Source organism: Acinonyx jubatus, chromosome B4, assembly GCF_027475565.1.
Source record: "Acinonyx jubatus isolate Ajub_Pintada_27869175 chromosome B4, VMU_Ajub_asm_v1.0, whole genome shotgun sequence".
NCBI classification, from domain to species: domain Eukaryota; kingdom Metazoa; phylum Chordata; class Mammalia; order Carnivora; family Felidae; genus Acinonyx; species Acinonyx jubatus.
Genome location: NC_069387.1, coordinates 119,665,876 through 119,684,731, shown reverse-complemented (window position 1 = coordinate 119,684,731; position 18,856 = coordinate 119,665,876). Strand labels below are relative to the sequence as shown.

General features: G+C 38.1%; 1 protein-coding gene across 9 annotated transcripts in view; it reads right to left on the bottom strand.

Moving 5' to 3' along the window:
• MYBPC1 (myosin binding protein C1) overlaps positions 1-17,142 on the bottom strand; it is an 86,219-nt gene extending 69,077 nt beyond the window's left edge. For all 9 annotated transcript variants that reach the window (XM_053226662.1, XM_027070317.2, XM_053226659.1 and 6 more), the window contains exons 1-2: positions 16,989-17,142; positions 272-358 (exon numbers count right to left, since the gene is read on the bottom strand). In XM_053226662.1, coding sequence (XP_053082637.1) covers positions 272-358; positions 16,989-17,013 — 112 coding nt within the window. In that variant the 5' untranslated portion in view covers positions 17,014-17,142. The remainder of the gene's footprint in view (positions 1-271; positions 359-16,988) is intronic.
• Positions 17,143-18,856: the final 1,714 nt, after the last annotated feature.

Below are 18,856 nucleotides of genomic sequence, written 5' to 3'. Positions count from 1 at the left end.
TGACAACAACTTTGGCATAACTAGAAGGGTCTCCGTAAGTGTATGATGTGCCATCCAAATCAGATTAATGTGAGAGGACTATACAAACACAATATATTATTTTTTATATCATTATTATTATCATTATTATTATAAACCTGTTACAACTGTGGTCATCCAATTTCTCTGGAGGACTTAGATTAAAACTCACAGTTTCAATGGAGGCCAGATCATGCTGGGATGGAGGTTCTGTATTTGCAGCCCAGACGTATGAAGTAGTGTTTTTACTCACCTGGGGGTGGGGCTGGGGCTGGAGCTGGGGCTGGGGCTGGAGCTGGGGCTGGGGCTGGAGCTGGGGCTGGGGCAGGCACTTCATTTTCTAGAAATGAAAAGAATAATGGAAGTATTAGTCTCACTTCTCCGAGAGAAAAGCTACTTTCCACAGCCCCAGGCTGTGCTCAACTCCAGGCAGTTAATCACCTGCACTGACAAGAGGGACAGAGCAGGAAAAGCATCAACCTGTGACCAAGTCACACTGCCTTTTGGTATATGGTGTGAGGTAAGGATCTAAATGGAATTCTATAGATTTCCAGGAGGACTAAATGGAATTCTATAGATTTCCAGGCGGTGAGTTCGAGCCCCACCTTAAGTAAGTAGAGATTACTTAAAATTAAAGTCTTTTTTTAAAAAAAGCAACAACAAAACAAAATTTAAAAAAAACCCAGTTTGGTCTAACAGTCATCACTATGTGCAGTCTAGACAGGCTGGAATGAGTATATCAAGAATGAACTACACCTCAAAAAAATCAGAAAGGAGCAACACAGGCTGTTAGGATGCATTGATATATTTTTTCATCACTAATTTTTTTGTGTTGGGTATAAACTTAAATTTAAAAAAATAACTATTTTCATTCAAATGACCATAAGTAAATATATTATCATTTACTAAAGAGAGAGAAAAATATAAAACCAAAAGAGATAAGCATATACGCTTATAGCAGAAGCTAACATGGCAGGATACAATGTAGTTTGAAGATATAACAAGTGTCCTTTAGATGGCATCAAGGGACATGCTTTAGTTTCTTCACCACATCATGGAAAGGATCTGTGGTGCCAGTGTTAGCCAGAAGACAAAACCCTTGGTAAAAGCCTTTTATTTTCAGAGATCTGAGTGCAGATGGAAATCTAATGTTGACCTCTTGGCTTTGCGTGAGTTGTTGCAGCACACGGATATGAGAATACTCAGAGCAAGAGCCCAACTTCTTTGGCACACTATCTTTTGGACAGGGTCATTGTCAGCCAATGCCCAAGAACATCTTCCTGGCTCTCCCTGCAGGCAAATTTCTCTGTCCTCTGGTCTCTTTTTTCCCATAGCTGCAGGGATTACTTAATGACACAACTGTGTTTCATCCTGTTATTCTCTCTAGAGGGTCTCGGTTATCTCTTTAGTGAGGTCTACACTCTTCAAGTTCATATTCAAAGCCATTGCCAGTGGACACTTCCTCCCTCCCTCTTTTTAAGTGCACCCCGGTGACCCCTCTGTTCTAGAGCTGGTTTCTCGTTTCAACTTCTGACCTGTCTGCCACCAAGAAGACGATGATGGTCTTCTCCCCGACAGACCTTTGATTATTCTCTGCATGTGATTTTATCAGATAGACCTTGGTTCAAATCCTGACTCTTCGCCTTATTAGTTGTGTAATCTGGGACAATTCCTTAATCTCTGTCAATTTTGGTGTCCTCATCTGTGAAATAACAATAATAAGGTGGTAATCTATGCAAACTGCAAGCACAGTTCCTGCCTATAGGTAGAGCTCTATAATTTACAACTATAACTACCATCATTATTTTGTCAATCTTTTTCTATCTTGACATTTCTCTTAAGATTCCCAGAGCTAATTATTCCCTTCTTCTCCCCTCCCTTATTCTCTTTGCATTCTGGACCACATGATAATACACTCTTTATTCACTAATTATTTTTTAACTATTTTCCATTTATCTCAGTATATATGTGTTTCTTTTCCCTCCCAACTGAACAAGAACAGAGACTTTTTTCATTCCTTTCCCATCTCCCTGGGACCTCATTTTATTGTTGGAAATACATTAAATGCATAGTGAATTGACAAAAAAGAATTCGAAGGGCTTCATTGGTTATCACATTGACCATGCTAAACAAAGGCCAATTTTTGTAAGGGAAGCTGTGATTACTCAAAATCCTGATTTGGAAGTAAGGCAAAGGGTGAATTCTAAACAAATAAATAAAGGAGAATTATCTTGGACACTGAAACCGTAAATGTATTCTGAATGTGAATTGTCCATTTCCATTGTGTCTGTGGCCCCAGTGCTCTATGTAAAAGCCCCAAGATCGAAACAAAATGAGAATTTAAAAGGTTTAGTTCAACTTCCAACAAATCCACAGAATTTCAGTCATTAACAACCGACTATATCATACTAGAGAACTATAGAAATACTATAGGATATTAATACTGATATTTTTAGGATGTTTTCAGGAAATGGAAGTAGGAAAATGCATGCCTGTCTGGCATGGCGGTAGAGCCAGAACTTTTCCTTCTTAAAATCATAGAAACCCTGTTACTATATAGCCATTGGAGGAATAAATAAATAACAACCACTTACAGGCACCAACTGCATGAAGGACATAGTGTATATTAATTCTTTTAATCTTTACAACTCTATCAAATCAGTACTTTTTTAAAAAAATATTTTTAAGTTTATTTATTTATTTATATATAGAGAGAAAGAGCATGAGCAGGGGAAGGGCAGAGAGAGAGGGAGAAAGAGAATCCCAAGGAGGCTCTGCACTGCCAGTGCAGAGCCTGACATGGGGTTCAAACTCACGAACCATGAGATCATGAATGAAATCAAGAGTTGGATGCTTAACCAACTAAGTTACCCAGGTGACCCTGAAATCAGTACTTTAATTATCCCCATTTTGCAGATGGCAACTGAGGCAAGGTCCTACAGCCCATGAAGGATGGAGGCAAGCTCTGCCCCACCAGGTGCAGTCAGGTCTGCCTGACTCAGAACCTGGGCTCCCCAAGATGGGGCTGCACTTCCCTTCTCAGCTGCTCAGACTTGTGGAGGCAGAAGTGGATTGATGGACTTTTCAGAAATATTACTGCATTTTTCCTAGTGAATTGACTGGACTTATTGTTATGGCCACATAACCTCATATGGATGCTGTCCTTTCTGTAGGAGTGGAATATGCCTCAATTTCCTTATCTATGCAATAGAAATAATAGCATAACCTATCTTAAGAGTTATTGACAGAAACAGATGAATTCCTACAGGGGTAAATACCATATATGCAATCTCTCTTTTTGTGGCTATCATCATTATTGTCATAATTTTACTCTGACACAACTGTGAGAATGACACTCATGCCTTTCCACACATGCCACTTGCTAGGGATTTGCCTTATTTCTAGGTCTGTGGCTGCATCATGTCAGAACATGTTTGGAATTGGGGTGGGGGCTGAGGAAGCATCTGGGAACTGAGCAGAGGTTGTAGGGACCATGCTCTTCTACTGTGCAGTGGTAATAATAATTGATTTTGATGAAAATTACATACATTGTAGAGTTTGTTTAATGTAGATACATTGACCAATCAGTCAATCAATCTTGGTAGGACAGAAAGGATGAAAAGATGAACCCTCCATAGTTTTCCAAGCCTTTGAAACAAAGAATTCCCGCTGTCCTAAACCTAGAGAAATGGAGAACTGGGTGTAGTGAAGGTCAAGCAGCAAAGGAATTGGACTGGAAATGCATAGTTGCAGGTGAGTCTCAGGACCTGAGGTATCTCCTTTGCCTTAAAAGAGCTGCTAATGCATCTCTCTTACTCCAAGTCATATTTTGTCACTGACAGGTTCTGTGGTGCCCAGCTTTGCCCACCCCTCTAAAAGCCATTTGCATGTTCCCAGATTCATTAGCTGCCTTTATAACAATCACTCATTCACAACAATTTCCACGGTACTCACTGAATGGAGACCATAGGAAGAAGGGCCCACCCAACCAGAACTCATTAAGCATAAATCCAACATAAATCTCACAAGAGTAGGCATTTATAAGAGAGGCAAAGATGAGGTGCCAGTGTTTAAGAAGCTCACAGGTAAAGGAACTACCCTTTTCTATCAAGTTAGTGACCAAACCAAGTGGCTTTGCTCTCTCAGAACATTCGAGACTCAACACCTCTACAGTCTGTCTGGTGCTTCTGAAATTGCTGTGTGGATATGAATCACCTGGGGATTTGGTCAAGTGCAGATTCTGATTCTGGGGGTCAGCGGCAGGCTTCAAGTTTCTGCATTTCTAACAGGCTCCCAGCTGATACTGATGCTGTCTGTCCACAACCCACACTTTGAGTAAGAAGTCTCAGACTGTGTCCTAAATATCACCTAATTCTGTCGCATTTCAAATGTGATTGTGAATGTAAGGGGTTACCATACATGGGCACTTTTCCTCTCTCTTTGATCACAAGCTTCTTGAGGACAAGGCCTGTCTCCTCCTCCTTTTCAAATTCTGCACAGCAGGTGCTCTATAAATATAGTTGATTGGCAGCCTGTTCAGTACGGCACAAAAGCCCCTTCTCCTCGCTGCCAAGATATCAAGAACCGTCCGCTGGCACTCCAAGGGCAGCTTTCTTCATCTGCACTACCCACAGGGAACACTATGTCTCCCATTGGCGACCCTTCTGCTGGCTGAATGCTGTGAGGCATTCACCCAACCCCATCATTTCTTAACAAGGGCAGGAGAGCAATTAGGCTAGAGTTTTGGCCCTCAGTGCCGGTACAACATTGGCCTTTCTAAGGAATTCCCCCTCTCAAAATCTGGGTTGCATTTCTTAGCACATAACCCTCAATCAGCCATGCTAACTCCACGGTCAACTAGCTTAGCCCTGTCCTAACTGTCAGGAGGCACTTGGCCTTGGGAAACTCTCCAAATCTTTAGATTTGGAGCAAAGGTTATTTATTGAAGTGAGGCCCTGCTCTACTTCTGCTAATTCAAAAACCAAAAGGCAAATTTTTCAGAACTTTTCTGCCAGGTGAATAAAGTAGGATTTTTGTCCATCTCTTTCATCCTCCCCCGTTGTCTTGATTAGGAAACATACAGACAGGATGGAGTAAAGGATATACAAGGGATGTAACTTTTTTTTTAATAAAAGGAAGAAACTTGGAAACCCAGAAAGTAATAAGTCCAAGGAAATATAATATATATATTTATAAATATATATATTTATAAATATATATATTTATAAATATATATATATATTTAATGTTTATTCACCTTTGAAGGAGTAAGAGACAGAACATGAGCAGGGGAGGGGCAGAGGGAGACATAGGATGCAAAGCAGGCTCCAGGTTCTGAGCTGTCAGCACAGAACTCTACGTGGGGCTCAAACCCATGAGCTGTGAGATCGTGACTTGAACCGAAGTCAGACACTTAATCGACTGAACCAACCAGGCACCCCAAAATGTTTTTGTGGACAACATAAAAATTAATTAGATTCTGAACCAGCAACTAAAGTTACCTCGTGCTTCCTTAGTCAAGGACGGCTGTTCTTTGATCCTTTCTAGTTCACAGATATAGACTTACCCTCCCTCTGCAACACTGAAGCGTTTTTAAAGGGCTTGATCTATTTATGGTGGATTTTTCCTATGACCACCTACTGTAAGAAGCACAGGTATGCCACCAATGGCATGTCTGCGCAGCGAGTGCCAGGGCACTCTAACTGACGGGCACTGGTGGCAGCTGCTAAACACACAGCCCGTATGTGGCCTCTGGGGTCTGCTGAAAGACCAGGAACCCAGAAGCTCCATAAATGGTCTGCTTTCTCCGATGCAATCCATTCCTGTTTTCTACAATCAAGGGTTCCATGGTCAGTAAATTAAAGGGGGGAAAAAAACCAATCCGGTCTTAGGAGGCATTAACTGACCTGCCTCTCTCTATGTATGTGTCTCTACACCAAAATGATATAAACATCCCAGCTCTCTCCTTCCCATGGGCTCACTGACTCAGATAATACATTGTTTGGCTTCTTTAAAAATGTTTTATGGGCTCTCAGGTGCAGTTTAATTTAGCCTTTTGATAGCATGGAGAACACAATTACATCCTATGAATATGTTGCAGAGGCATAGAAAAGACAGGAAGAACATGTAATAACACTTGTTATGTTATCATCGAGTGGTAGAATTACAGGTCTTTTTTTGTGGCTTTCCTTTTGTCACTTTTTTGGATAAAATAATTGTGCTAAAACCATCCTTTGGTAATTTTCTGTGCGGGAGAAAATTGTTATGTTGTTCCTCATTATGTATTCTCAAAGTCACATTCTTGGTTTGAAATAAAATATGTGAATGCTTTATATATTGTAAGCATCGTGGTGAATGAGGCTTTATCTGGCCGACTTCTGTTTTGTCATGTTTGGTAGTATAGCAAATTATCTTTCTTCCCAGGTTAAATATATAAACATTGTCAGGTATATCCCCTGGTGATAGTGGGATCTGACACTGTGTGCATGTTGCAGCCTATGCCCAGCACAATGGAAACTGCTTTAGTATAAAATATTATTTGTATGGAGGTGTTCATAATACTTAGAGAAGTTTTAATTATATGAATTATAACTGTCACCAAAACTATCAGCAAACACAATGACGATGCCTTTTGTACTGGCCATATTCCTTAGGCATCAGAATCTAGGTTTGAGAAATAAATTAATGTTTAATCTAACGTTTTTACAGTTAGATGCTTAATTTGTTCCCTATTATATTCATTATAGGCTGTGGGTGTGGATATCTTATACCTTGGGATTTAGGGATTTGGGATTAGACATTTTTTAGAGACAATTCTTTATTGGTTTATAATAGTGATTCTTAGAGTATGATCTGGGATCCTTGAGAGCACCTGAGACATTTCTGGGGAGTCCACAAGGTCACAACTATTTTCATAATAATACTAAGACATTATTTGCCTTTTTCATTCATATTCTCTCACAAATATGCAAAGGATATATAATGTGTGATGACATCAACTCTCTGACAACTAATAGAACATGTGCTGTGTATTTTTATCTCTTAAAAATTTATCAGTTTTAATTTCTAATACAGTATATATTGATAGATATAATGTGTGTAGGCTTTTTAGTTTCTCAATAGTTATTAAGTGCCAATGTATCTGAGACCACAAAGTTTGAGAAACATTTAGAATTTATGATAAATCTTCTTAAAAAATTATTTTGTGCGTGGACACTTAAAAAAATAAACTTATGTCATATGCCTCATTCAGGAAAAATCTGTAGCCTTGATGAATTAAATGAATGAAGCAGTCAAAATAAAAACTATAAATTGGTTTGGTGGGCTTAAATATAACTTATTTTCCTATGTGTACAATAATGGAGACAATAATAGAGGCAAAATACTGTCTGGTAATACCTCCCCTATTCAGAATTCAGCTATCTAGCAACCTCACTTATCCAGAGAACAGCTGCTGACCAGTCAATTTAAAAGGGTGTCCAAAGAGCAAAATGGATTTGTTTCAAGCTTCTCAAGCCCTGGACACTAAAAGCCTAAGTGCTTGATTCACAAGAGAGCCCACCCAGGTCCTTAACAAGCCTGGGAATTGGGACTCTGGTGAGGCAGGCCAGGGGTAGGATTTAAGGAGGCACTCACTCACAAGTGCCAACTCGACCCTTGCATGACTCTGAGAGTGCGTGCCTCCTTAAACGTGATGCCCTAGGTGCCTTGTGGACACTCCACAGTGTAGCCCCACTCAGGGGGATTCCAGAATCCCCCTGGGGTCCACAGAAAAGAGAGGGGGACAGCTTAAAATACTGCCTGGCAAGAGTAATAAAAGAAGATAGTGGACTTCTAGCAAGGGATGAAACAGGAGAGCTATGGAAAATTGCATTCAAAATGCAAATAATATGATTCAAATTAATACAAAAGCAAATAATTTGGGCTCTCAAGGCGTCACGTGGCACAATAACTGACATCTATAATTTAAGACAAAGTTATTTCCACTGTACTTTGGTTTTTTTAATTAATTAATTTATTTATTTATTTATTTTTGAGAGAGACAGAGAGAATGAGAGCAGGGAGGGGCAGAGAGAAAGGGAGAATTTCAAGGAGGCCCTGGCTGTCAGCACAGAGCCTGATGTGGAGCTCGAACTCATGAACCATGAGATCATGACCTAGACTAAATCAAGAGTTGGACAATCACCTGAGCCACCCAGGCACCCTTGTACTTTGTTTTTAAAAGTAAGAAGTAGGGGCACCTGAGTGGCTCAGTTGGTTAAGCATCTGACTCTTGATTTCGGCTCAGGTCATGATCTCACATTTCTGTGAGCTAGCAGCACAGAGCCTGCTTGGGATTCTCTCTCTTCTCTGCCCCTACCCTGTGCATGCATGCATGCATGCACACTCTCTCTTTCAAAATAAATAAAAATTAAAAAAAAAAAGCAAGGAGTAAAATGTTACATTGAAGGCATGTTTCTATCTAAATTGGTTGAAATAATACGGTTTGAGAACAAAATAAACTCTGAGATTCCAAGGAGACCAGCTATTCAGAATGCTTCAGTCAATTAAATCCATATTCATTTACTGTGGCTAAATATTGCCAAAAAATGTATTCTAAGGTTCTGAATACATGAAGTCTACTTGGGCATCAGGTATGCAAATTTTCAATGACTCATTATTCAGCTTGATGGAATTTCCCTGAACCCACAGGATTTTTTCCCCTTTCCTTGTAGAATTGTTATTTTTTATAAGATTTTATTTTTAAGTAATCTCTACACACAGTGTGGGGCTTGAACCCACAACCCTGAAGTCAAGAGTTGGCAGCTCTTCCGACTGAGACAGCCAGGTGCCCCCTCACCCCCACCCCAACCTCCAGTCAGGTTGGTCTTATGTCTTTCTAATTATGCATGTTTCAACTTCGGAATGTCATTCCACACAGGAAAAGAATTGAAACAGGGTTAGAATTGCACAGCAACAAATAGCTTCTCACTGTTAACATGGGGCTGGATTAAAATGAAGCCTTTTGCTAAGATCTGATGACTTGTTTCTTTAGCGTGATTCTTACCATATTTGAAGTAAGAGTCAAACGGGGGTTGAGTGGCATAGATGGGGTGGAGGTGGTGTGGGAAAATCTTTACTCAAATTGAAAAAGTTTAAAAATTTAGCACAGGTCACAAGGAAATTATTGCAAAAGTGATTCAAATTGTTAACAATTTCCCCTTTTAGTCCCTTATTCTGCCTCTCCCGGGGGTCTGTTCCTGGGCAGACCATCACCACAATCACAGCACTCTCATGTGGTTATACGGTTATCAGATAAATCCCTTAAAGGCCTTGCCCCAACGCATTGCTGGGCCTCTGATTGGGTGACTTTTTAAAAATAGAGGAAGGACAGGCCTGATGCCAGGTGGGGTCATAAAAATAAAATTCCACAGCAGTAAACACAAAGGCACTCAATCAATCACAACCATATGTGGTCATGGAGAGTTCTTTATGTGACTATCTCAGAAATACTCAGACCTGGAAGACCCCACCTGCTAAACGCACCCCTGTGGGGAGAGAAATCTTAATGTTCCACAAACCCAAGCCTTTCAGCCGTTGGTGGCGGATATAGTTACATGTTCAACTGCACAGGGTGACTCTTTCAACTAAGTGGGAAAGACCATGCTCCCACAACGGAACAGTGGAGAAATAACTGGTTATCTTCGTCTGTTTAACAACTGGAGACCCCTAAGTGGACATGATATATTTCAGTGGGAACACAACATAGGCTCTGGAGTAGAGACCTCTTATTTTATCTGGGCTTCTGTGGGTGAAAACTAAGATGATTCACCCCAAGTTAAAAAAGGAAATTCTCATGGCAGTGGCAGTGATGGCTATGATAATAACAGCAACTTCTTTGGAAGATATTATAAATATTAACAATAGTTATTAAATAAATATTAAGGAGAGGAGCAGGGTTATTATGTACCTTACAGGGGTTGCTCCATGTTGGTGGAAATGCCCTCAAAGTTTATGTTAAGGGTAAGGCATTTAACATCTTATGCCAGATTCTGAGTTTGCTGTTTTAGAAGGAAAATACTTAAGTTCTTACATGGTAGGTCCTATTCTGAGCTTTTTACTTTATTTATCTTATTTCCTTCATGCAAAGACCTAATGGGTCGGGTACTATTATTATTCACATTTCACAGAGGAGGAAACTGAAGCATATGAAGTGTAACTAACTCAATACATGGTACAGCTGGAACTTGAACAGCCTAGAATGTTCTATGAATAGTATACCTTGTTTATGTTACTGTGTTTAATAATGACTATGACTTAATATGCATAAGGGAAAAGCCAAAATACTATGCAGAATAATTCTAAATCCATCTAACTTTAAAAAATGAGAAATGAAAAGAAAGAATCATACAAATATATTATTTTTAAGTTACAAGTAGAGCAAGATATATAAAATTTTATAAAATGCAGAAGGTAATATCTGATACAAGCAAAGAATTCTTAGGAGTTTGAAAAGAGATTTGATACTATTTACAGGAAGAATTGGATGATTTTGGAGAAAAAGGAAAACATTTTCTAGCCTAGTTCTTGCAAATATCTATAGTACAAGTCAAAGAAAATGAATAAAACAAAAGTAAAGATCTAACATCTGACATATTAAACATAACTTTAGGTCTTATATTGATGTGCCAAACTGGCCCATAAAAAAGATTCCTGAGGGACCGTAAAAGGGCAAAAGACTTATCAAAGTGGATTTCAGACTTGAAAGGCATAACAGAAGCCAGATTACAGTTAGCTTTTTATGAACTCATTTTTAGAGAGAGAAATAAGCATGTAACGAAATGATCCTGGTTTGCCAAATCGACCACTTCACTCCCCAATCTGAAGGAATCTAAGACTTTACTCTGGAAATGCATAAATAATACACTGCCGATAATATAGAAATGGAAAACCCATAAATAATCTGCCCCACGAATGGGAACATCCTGAAATTTGGCTTACTGTCTATCTGCGTAGCTGTCCAAAACAAATGTACTTCTTATAAATTAAAACTGGGCCTAGCCACGCAAAGTAGAGCACATGATATTGTCCCTTTGATGGTTTGGGACTGTTTTTATAAAAAGCTGTGGGGACAGAAGCCCTGTTCTCTCTGGTTATGAGACGCTTTGCATACTTACAGGAAATTCATTGATAAAGTCTTCTTTTTCACAGTTTCATATTCCTTAATCACTATGCTTTCAAATTTTCGGAAACTGCTCTTGAATAAATGATTACTTCATAATTACCCCAACTAGGAACACTATAATTCAGTAACTGCCTTTCCACATATTTATTGGGTTTTCCTCAGGTTTAACAGACTGGACCAACAAGGACTCCAGAAAAGACAGCTGTTCCTATCAAGAGCTGATATGGGATAAAAACCAAGAAAGGAGACATGGCCGTATCCCCTCAGGTACACACATAAAATGGGTTTTGATTTTTTGATTTTTGATTTTTGATTTCTAGGGCTTTAATTCTGTTCTTTATTATCTAACACACCCAAGTGTGTCTAGAGATGAGATCTAGAATTACCAGAAATCACAGGCTGCCAAGAGTATATTGTGTCTCTTAATATAGGTTTCAAAGACAAATTAAGGAGGAGTGCAGATAAAAATAGTAATTATTAACAATAATAAAAATTTTTCTCCGTGTGTGCCTAAAGAGCCTACAAATACATGTTAGAGAAAATACTTATAAGAAATTTCTGCAAAAATAACAAAAATGCTTTTGCTTTTTAGGGCTGTAAAAACCACAGAACTTATTTTCTTTCACAACAACTCTCTAAAATTTTAAAAAGGGATATATTTACTTACAAAAGTATGGCAAAAACATTGTTTTCATATTTGCTCAAGTTTTTTAGAAAGACCACTTGTTTATTTATTATTATGCCTGTGCATTTCTTAAAAGTGACTTCAGCCAGGGTGGTTTCTTCACCATTCATGTAGGATTCGGGGATACTTTGAAATGGCTATAAATAAGGAAAGTGTGAATTGTGTGCCCATAAGGGGCCTAAAATAAAATGTTTCAAGGCCATGTCTCAGGTCCAAAATAAAGGGAGTCATTGAGGGAACAGAGGCTTGCAAATGCTTTCCTTGTCTCTTTCACTTGGGACCCTCAGACCCACTGAGGAGCCCAGCCTTTTTCTTTGCTCATTTTCAGGAACTCCCTTACAGCTGACTTTGTTGTACTTTGAAAGACCCGGAGAAGACTTCTTCAGATTTACTGGATGAGAAACAAGGATACAACTTGTTTTTTCCAAAGTTTTTTTTAAGCGATATATTTAGGGCACTTGAGAGGAAAGAATTGGCCAGTCCTTTATTTATCTTCCTAACAGGTGCAGCCCGGACAGTCATAAAAGCAGGCTACTGAAAAAGAATGATTTTGCCAAGTATTAAGCTTCTCTGGTGTGCATGCATTTGTCCCAGAGTATTCCTTCCAACAGCAGAGAGCTCAGATCTACACCACTTCTCTCCTGTACAGAATGGCAAAGTTTTGTCAGGGGGAAAAATATTGTGACATTCATTTATACAACTTCTTCATTCCTCATCCAAATCTTCAACTTGACCTAAATGAACCATTTCAGATTTGGAGGAAAATAGTCGCCCTTGATAAAATAGCTCTTCCCTCTGCTCCCGTTCTTTCCCTTACTTCTTACAAATTAACTTTTCCCCAATTTGAATGAAAGGTAATATTCTATATGTAAGGTGACTTCTCCCAAAACAAATTTATTTTGGTGTTTGAAATAGGCCTTCCAGTCTCATGCAGGTGGAAACTGAAGGTCAAGGAGTAAATATGAGAGGAGGTTGGCCATCACCAGGGCACCTTTTCTGATGATGACTAAGCTTTGGGCGATGCTGAGAAATAAGCAAGAGGTGATGAATCCTGCTCTACATTCAGATAGATTTGGGGCAGAACTTTAAGATGTGATGAAATCTCTAGGGACCAAGAAAAAAAGATAAAGCAGAGGAAAAACTTCTATGGACTGAAAGAAAGTTATTCTCCTTTACCACGTTCCCATCCATTCCTACTGAGAAAGGTCAAGATAGTTTTGACAGATAGATCCTGTATGTTGATATAACAAAAGAGTCTGTAGCAACAATGCCATACCTTTGATTCCTGGAGTTATCAGAATGGTCCCTTCAAGTTATGGCCATAAATGAACCTATGTTTTGTCATGTTTGAGTTTTCAAGAAGAGATTTGACATGGAAGGTGAGAAAGCTATAGTGTCTTTCCCAAAGCTTTTTGAATCATACCCAGGCAACAAGGAGAACTTTTGCGTTTTTCCTATGAGTTAAGTACATGAAATACAATAGGGCCTGGTATATCACATAACAAAAAGTGAAATTGGTGTTAAGGCCTCAGATAATTTTTCTAGGTCCTGTAGATTCTGATAGTTTACAATTGTCTAAGTATATTAAAGAACCAGATTTTAATGATCACATACTATAGAGATAAAATTCTGATGAAATCATTTTATGGGTTTAAAGGCCATTCATGGCATTTTTAAAATATTAGAGGTTCTACCACAGAAGTATTTTCTAATTTCTAATTAGAAATTTTCAAGTTTCATGTTGATAAAGTCACTCCTTGAAGGAAAAGAGAAATTTCCAGTGAAAAGTGATTCTTTTACACATTAAATGCTCAGAGGCAATTAATCATGAGGGCTTTTAGAATAGATACCATGTTGTATATGTCTCTGAAATCCCAGAGACTAGCTTACAGTAAGTGCTCAATTAATAGTTGATGCATAAATACATGTATCAGAGACTCTGGGAGATTCCCACAAATCTGAAACTTCCATCCACATCCTGTTACTATTTGATTGGAATAACTAAGCCTCAGGTTCTGCATGAATCCCAAGCAAAAGATAGCCCTTTTATCTGGAACTGACAGTAAAAATACTATAGTTGTCTAATGAATAAATATACAATTGATGAAGGTGGAGAGGAGGGCAATAGGAAATGGTTACTCCTTAAAAATAACGTTTTCCTGGGGCAACTGGATGGCTCAGTCAGTTAAGTGTCTAACTCTTGATCTCAGCTCAGGTCATGATCTCGTGGTTCGCGAGTTCAAGCCCCATGTAGGGCTCTGGGCTGACAGTGCAGAGCCTGCTTGGGATTTTACCTCTCTTTGTCCCTCTGCCATTCCCCAACTCACACATTCTATCTCTCTCTCAAAATAAATAACTAAAGTTAAAAAAAAATAATGCTTTCTTTCTCCAGAAGGGGTTACTGAGCCATCCAGAATGTTTTCAAGAATCTAAATCAGAACTGTTGACTAATTACTTCCATTAGACTTCCTCCTTGAGGTCCAAAGTTACACCTGTCCTTCCTCCACCTCCTTAGAAGATTTTAGTTCTCCCAAGACCCAACATGAAGCTCCCAGAATTTGGTCACTGTAGGTTGGGAGGCAGTTAAGAGAGATATCTTTTACACATTCAGATGCTGAAAACTCAGCCTCTTTTGAGGAGTTACTGCATCCTCCTGGATCCTAGGTTCATGTGTCCTATCAAGAGTCACAGCAAGTGGTCATGTCCTTCTTGGGCATGGTTCTCCCAGGTGGAGAGAAGATGTAAGATTTATAGGAGCTGGAGGAACCTGTCCCTTGGAAGTGTTTCTGCAGATAGTTTAAAGTGACTCTGAAGACTTGGTTTGGTGGCAGGTTTTATTCTTGAGGCTATCTTTCAGAGGGATCCAAGTGGATGGAACAAAACCAACCCCAGGGAAAATGAAGTAAGTTAGGAGGAGGTACAAGGACCAGAATAGTTCCTGAATTGCCATACATCTTACTCTTTAATGTAAGTAATATGAAAGTGCAATGATTTCACCAGGAAAATTATGTAAGGTGCAGTTCCTTTAAGAACCCATTCTGCTGGTAAGGAAACGGAAAAAATCCGTGCACTTCCTTAAAGGATTTTAAATACATCAGTAACCCTCTTTTTATCCCCACTCCCCACCATCCAAATTTAAACTAACCGCAGAATCTATGAGTATAAAATTACTGTCCTGGGGGGGGGGGGGACTCTTACACAGAATATCAACCGTGCATTTATAGCAAAAGAAGATCATGGGGACCTTGGCATCTGTATTGATTTATTCAAAAAGAAAAAATAAATATTTGGGGGGAGGGGGGAATGCTGAAGTTAAAGATAGATTTTCCTTTTTGTAGCTCTAAAATTTCATGGTGTCTAAAAGCGGAGTGGGTCAGATTGAGTTGTAAAACCAGACCAAAAGTAAAACTTTATCACATCTAGCAACCAACGTAATTTGATTGGCTTTATAAGCTCTACAGTCTGTCATCTTATTTATTAGTTTTTCAGCTTGTCATTTTCAATTGAACATTAAAAAAACACATGCAAATTTATCCACTAAATGCAAGATAATTAAAACAATATTCTGTCCTTAGCCAGGAAACATAGAATGCATTTCATCCAAATAAGCCTTGAAGAGGCTAGTCAAGTGACAGATCAAATAAAAAGGACACTTAATACACATGTAAATCATTTGCATTACAAATAAGACACTTTAGCAGGGGTTGGACTCACTGCCTGGTAGTTGGGATTAAGTTCCCATATTAATGCATGCATTTGGTGTGGTTATTTCGGGTGGAAGACTTCATCCATCAATGCCTCCACCACTAAGTAAAGCCAACCTGTAAACTGATCACCACAGCCTGTCAACACTGGTTACTTAATTACATAAAGAAAATATATTTCAAAGACTTTTGATAATTTGGGTAGTATTTCAATTTTAGGCCCCATGTCTAGCATCTTTTTCAAGGTTCTTCAAAACAATGACTAAAAGCAGTTTTAAGAATTAAAAGTGAAAATACTGAATACTATTTTTATGCTTCTGCTCATCTTTTTTTTTTTTTGCTTTTATTTGCAGAAGTCAAAAATAAACTCCTGAAACCAATACTGCACTGTATGTTAACTAACTCAAATTTTAAATTAGAAAAGAAAAAAATGCAAAAACTAGAAAAACAAAATAAAATAAAATGAGCAGTGTTTTTAAAAAAAAGATGTCAAAAATAAAGATTTGGTAAGCACTAATGAAGACTAATATGAATGAAATAATATTTTAAAAAGACATTTCCATTAAAAATTAAGCTTCCTGTACTTGTGCTGTTAATTTGTGTTTTTCATTAGTCATTTTAGTAATTTCTAATTCTAATTTATTTATGTTACTAATTAGTAATTCTTAAATATTGATTTTTTTATAAAAGGGAGAAACTTTATTAGAGGAAGCATTTCTTCTAATGAAGAATCTTATCCTATTTTCAGTGTAATTATCCTTAAAAGGCTACATATTAAGAATATGTCTATAAGAAAAACCATTGAAGAACATAATGTAGCAGCGATGTTCAAAGACATTCTCTTTTACCCAGTTGTCTCATTTTCTTTGCATGCAAGAATTTAATAATATAATAAGTAAGAAACTCCAAAAGCACTGATAAAAAAATAGCTGCATCTGTATATCTGTATATTTTAAATGTCTTCCCATGAAAAAACATATAGCAAATCTGGAGATATTTGTTGCAAATTATTTTTTAAAATCTGATCAAATTCATTAACTAAGAAAGCATTACAAGCTTCTCCCACCACCCACAAATTGCAAATACATGGTGAGCATGATGCTCATATTCACCATGAGCAATTAACATCCTTAAATTACACTTTGAGGATACCTTTCAACTGAATGATAAAATTATAATTTGATCATTTTAGTCACTATCCCTTCATAAGCCATCTTTCTCAGATATTTTTCAATTCGTTATACTCTTCCTATATTTTTCCTCTGGTCTGTGTACTGTAAAGGATCTTTTCCTTAAATCACAGTGATTCTATATCTTATAGTCTGTTTAAGAAACTGGGTATTTGTTTGAAAATAAATACCCAAATGAGCATACTGTATTCAAAAGTACAACAAAGAGATTTATGGATGAGTCTTACCCTCTTTCTTAGTGGGTTCTGGCATGACCACAATAAAACGTTATTCTCCAAAAGTTTGTTCCCCTCTGATACTAGTTGACAGAAACCCCACAGACAGTGAGAGATGGTGCAGGTCAGCGTGACAAGCAGTTGGGGAGAAGTCCAGTGCTTTTATACTGTGTCTGCACAGCAATCACGTTGGCACCGCCCTTTCTTCAACACAAGGATGCTGGAACTTGACAGCTATGAGGACCTTTCTCACATCTGTTGTCTGCACTCTGCTCTCTCCCCTACTGGAAGGAATCTCCTGTCCATCTCGTGTGGCTCTGAGAACACCTCTAACTTTCTAAATTCAGCTGCAGCTCCGTGTTCCTTCTTACTCTTGTCTTTCTGTCTGATGAGGCATGTGTCAAGTCAGGAGTACAGAATGTTTGCTGGATGATAAAAAATTAAATTAAAAATCATAATATGCCAATTCAACATATACCTTAATTTTCACTAAGATTATAGGAAAAAAATCTCTGTGTTCAGATGACAATGTTTATGCTCCCATTGGCTTTTTGTATTCATCAGTTCTCAATTATTGGTTTTAATTTTCTTTCTCATTTTTCAGTAATATGTTAATATTAATTTGTCAAGCCAAATTTCTATACTGAAAATCCTGCCTTATTTTTTGTTTTTGCAAGAATAGCAAGTGTTTCTGTTGGGATATACTTAGCATTTTCCTTTTTTCAAGAAATGTCCTGAAAAAAAATACCGGGCATATAAAAGAATGAAATAATGATACATGCTACAACATGGGGAATCTTGAGAACACTATACTAAGTGAGAGAAGCTAGGTGCATAAGACCACAGTATACAATTCCACTGATATAAAATGCCCATGTTAGGCAAATCCAGAGTCAGAAAGTCAATTAGTGGTTGACTTTTTTCCAGGGGCTGAAGGGAGCTGGAATTGGGAGTCATTGATCATGGATGTGGAATTTCTTTGGGGGGTGATGAAAATGTGTTCTAGAGTTAGATAGTAGTGATGGTTGTATAACTTTGTGAATGTGTTAAAAACCACGGAATTGTTCACTTAAAAATATATGGGCCATGAGAAAATACAGTTAGATAGACCTATAGCCATTGTTTTGTTTCAAGGTGGCCAACAGACACACAAATGTAACCTCAGATATTGGCAAACTATATCAGATTTGGCCACTTTCTCCCAAAACTCTCATGGAACTGACAAAGAAGTATGAACTACCACATGGTCAAACTAAAAAAGACACCTTGCTTTCTTTGTCCACATGTGTAACACCTCAGAGACCAAGACTAAAATTAGTTCATGTGGAAAGACGACTGTTCACGTATCTTTATTGGTATGTGTTTTTGAGATTATTTTCGAGGGACTTTGATTGATTTGTACTGAACCAGCCACACTGTCTCGTTTAATTTCCCTTGTGGCTGAGAGCGCAGCTGGTCAGACTTAGCTCTACCAAACTCTGTGCCAAGCTAACTTTTCATATAAGGATGGAAACTCAACTTAGAACTCAATAGCATCATGCTTTAGCTATGTGGTGGGGAGGGGGAGGGAAGCCAGTTAAGAAGGTCAATGAACATCTTCTATAAAGAAAGCCTTTTTTCAACCACATAGTGAGACTGAGCACATTGTTTTGCTTTTCTAAAATATTCCCTTGCTCTTAGATGCTAAACAGCTGAATGCCAGCCAGAAAACAGCCAATTTGGTAATATAAAGCTAGATATTCCTTGAAAGAAAAAGTAACTTTTTTTTGTCCTGAGTCTTCATGAGAGTATCAATTAACAGATGAAACAAATGAAAGAGGCTAGAATCTGAAGTCAGTTCCTTGGGTTCTATTTTTCGACCCATCATCAACCAGCTGAGT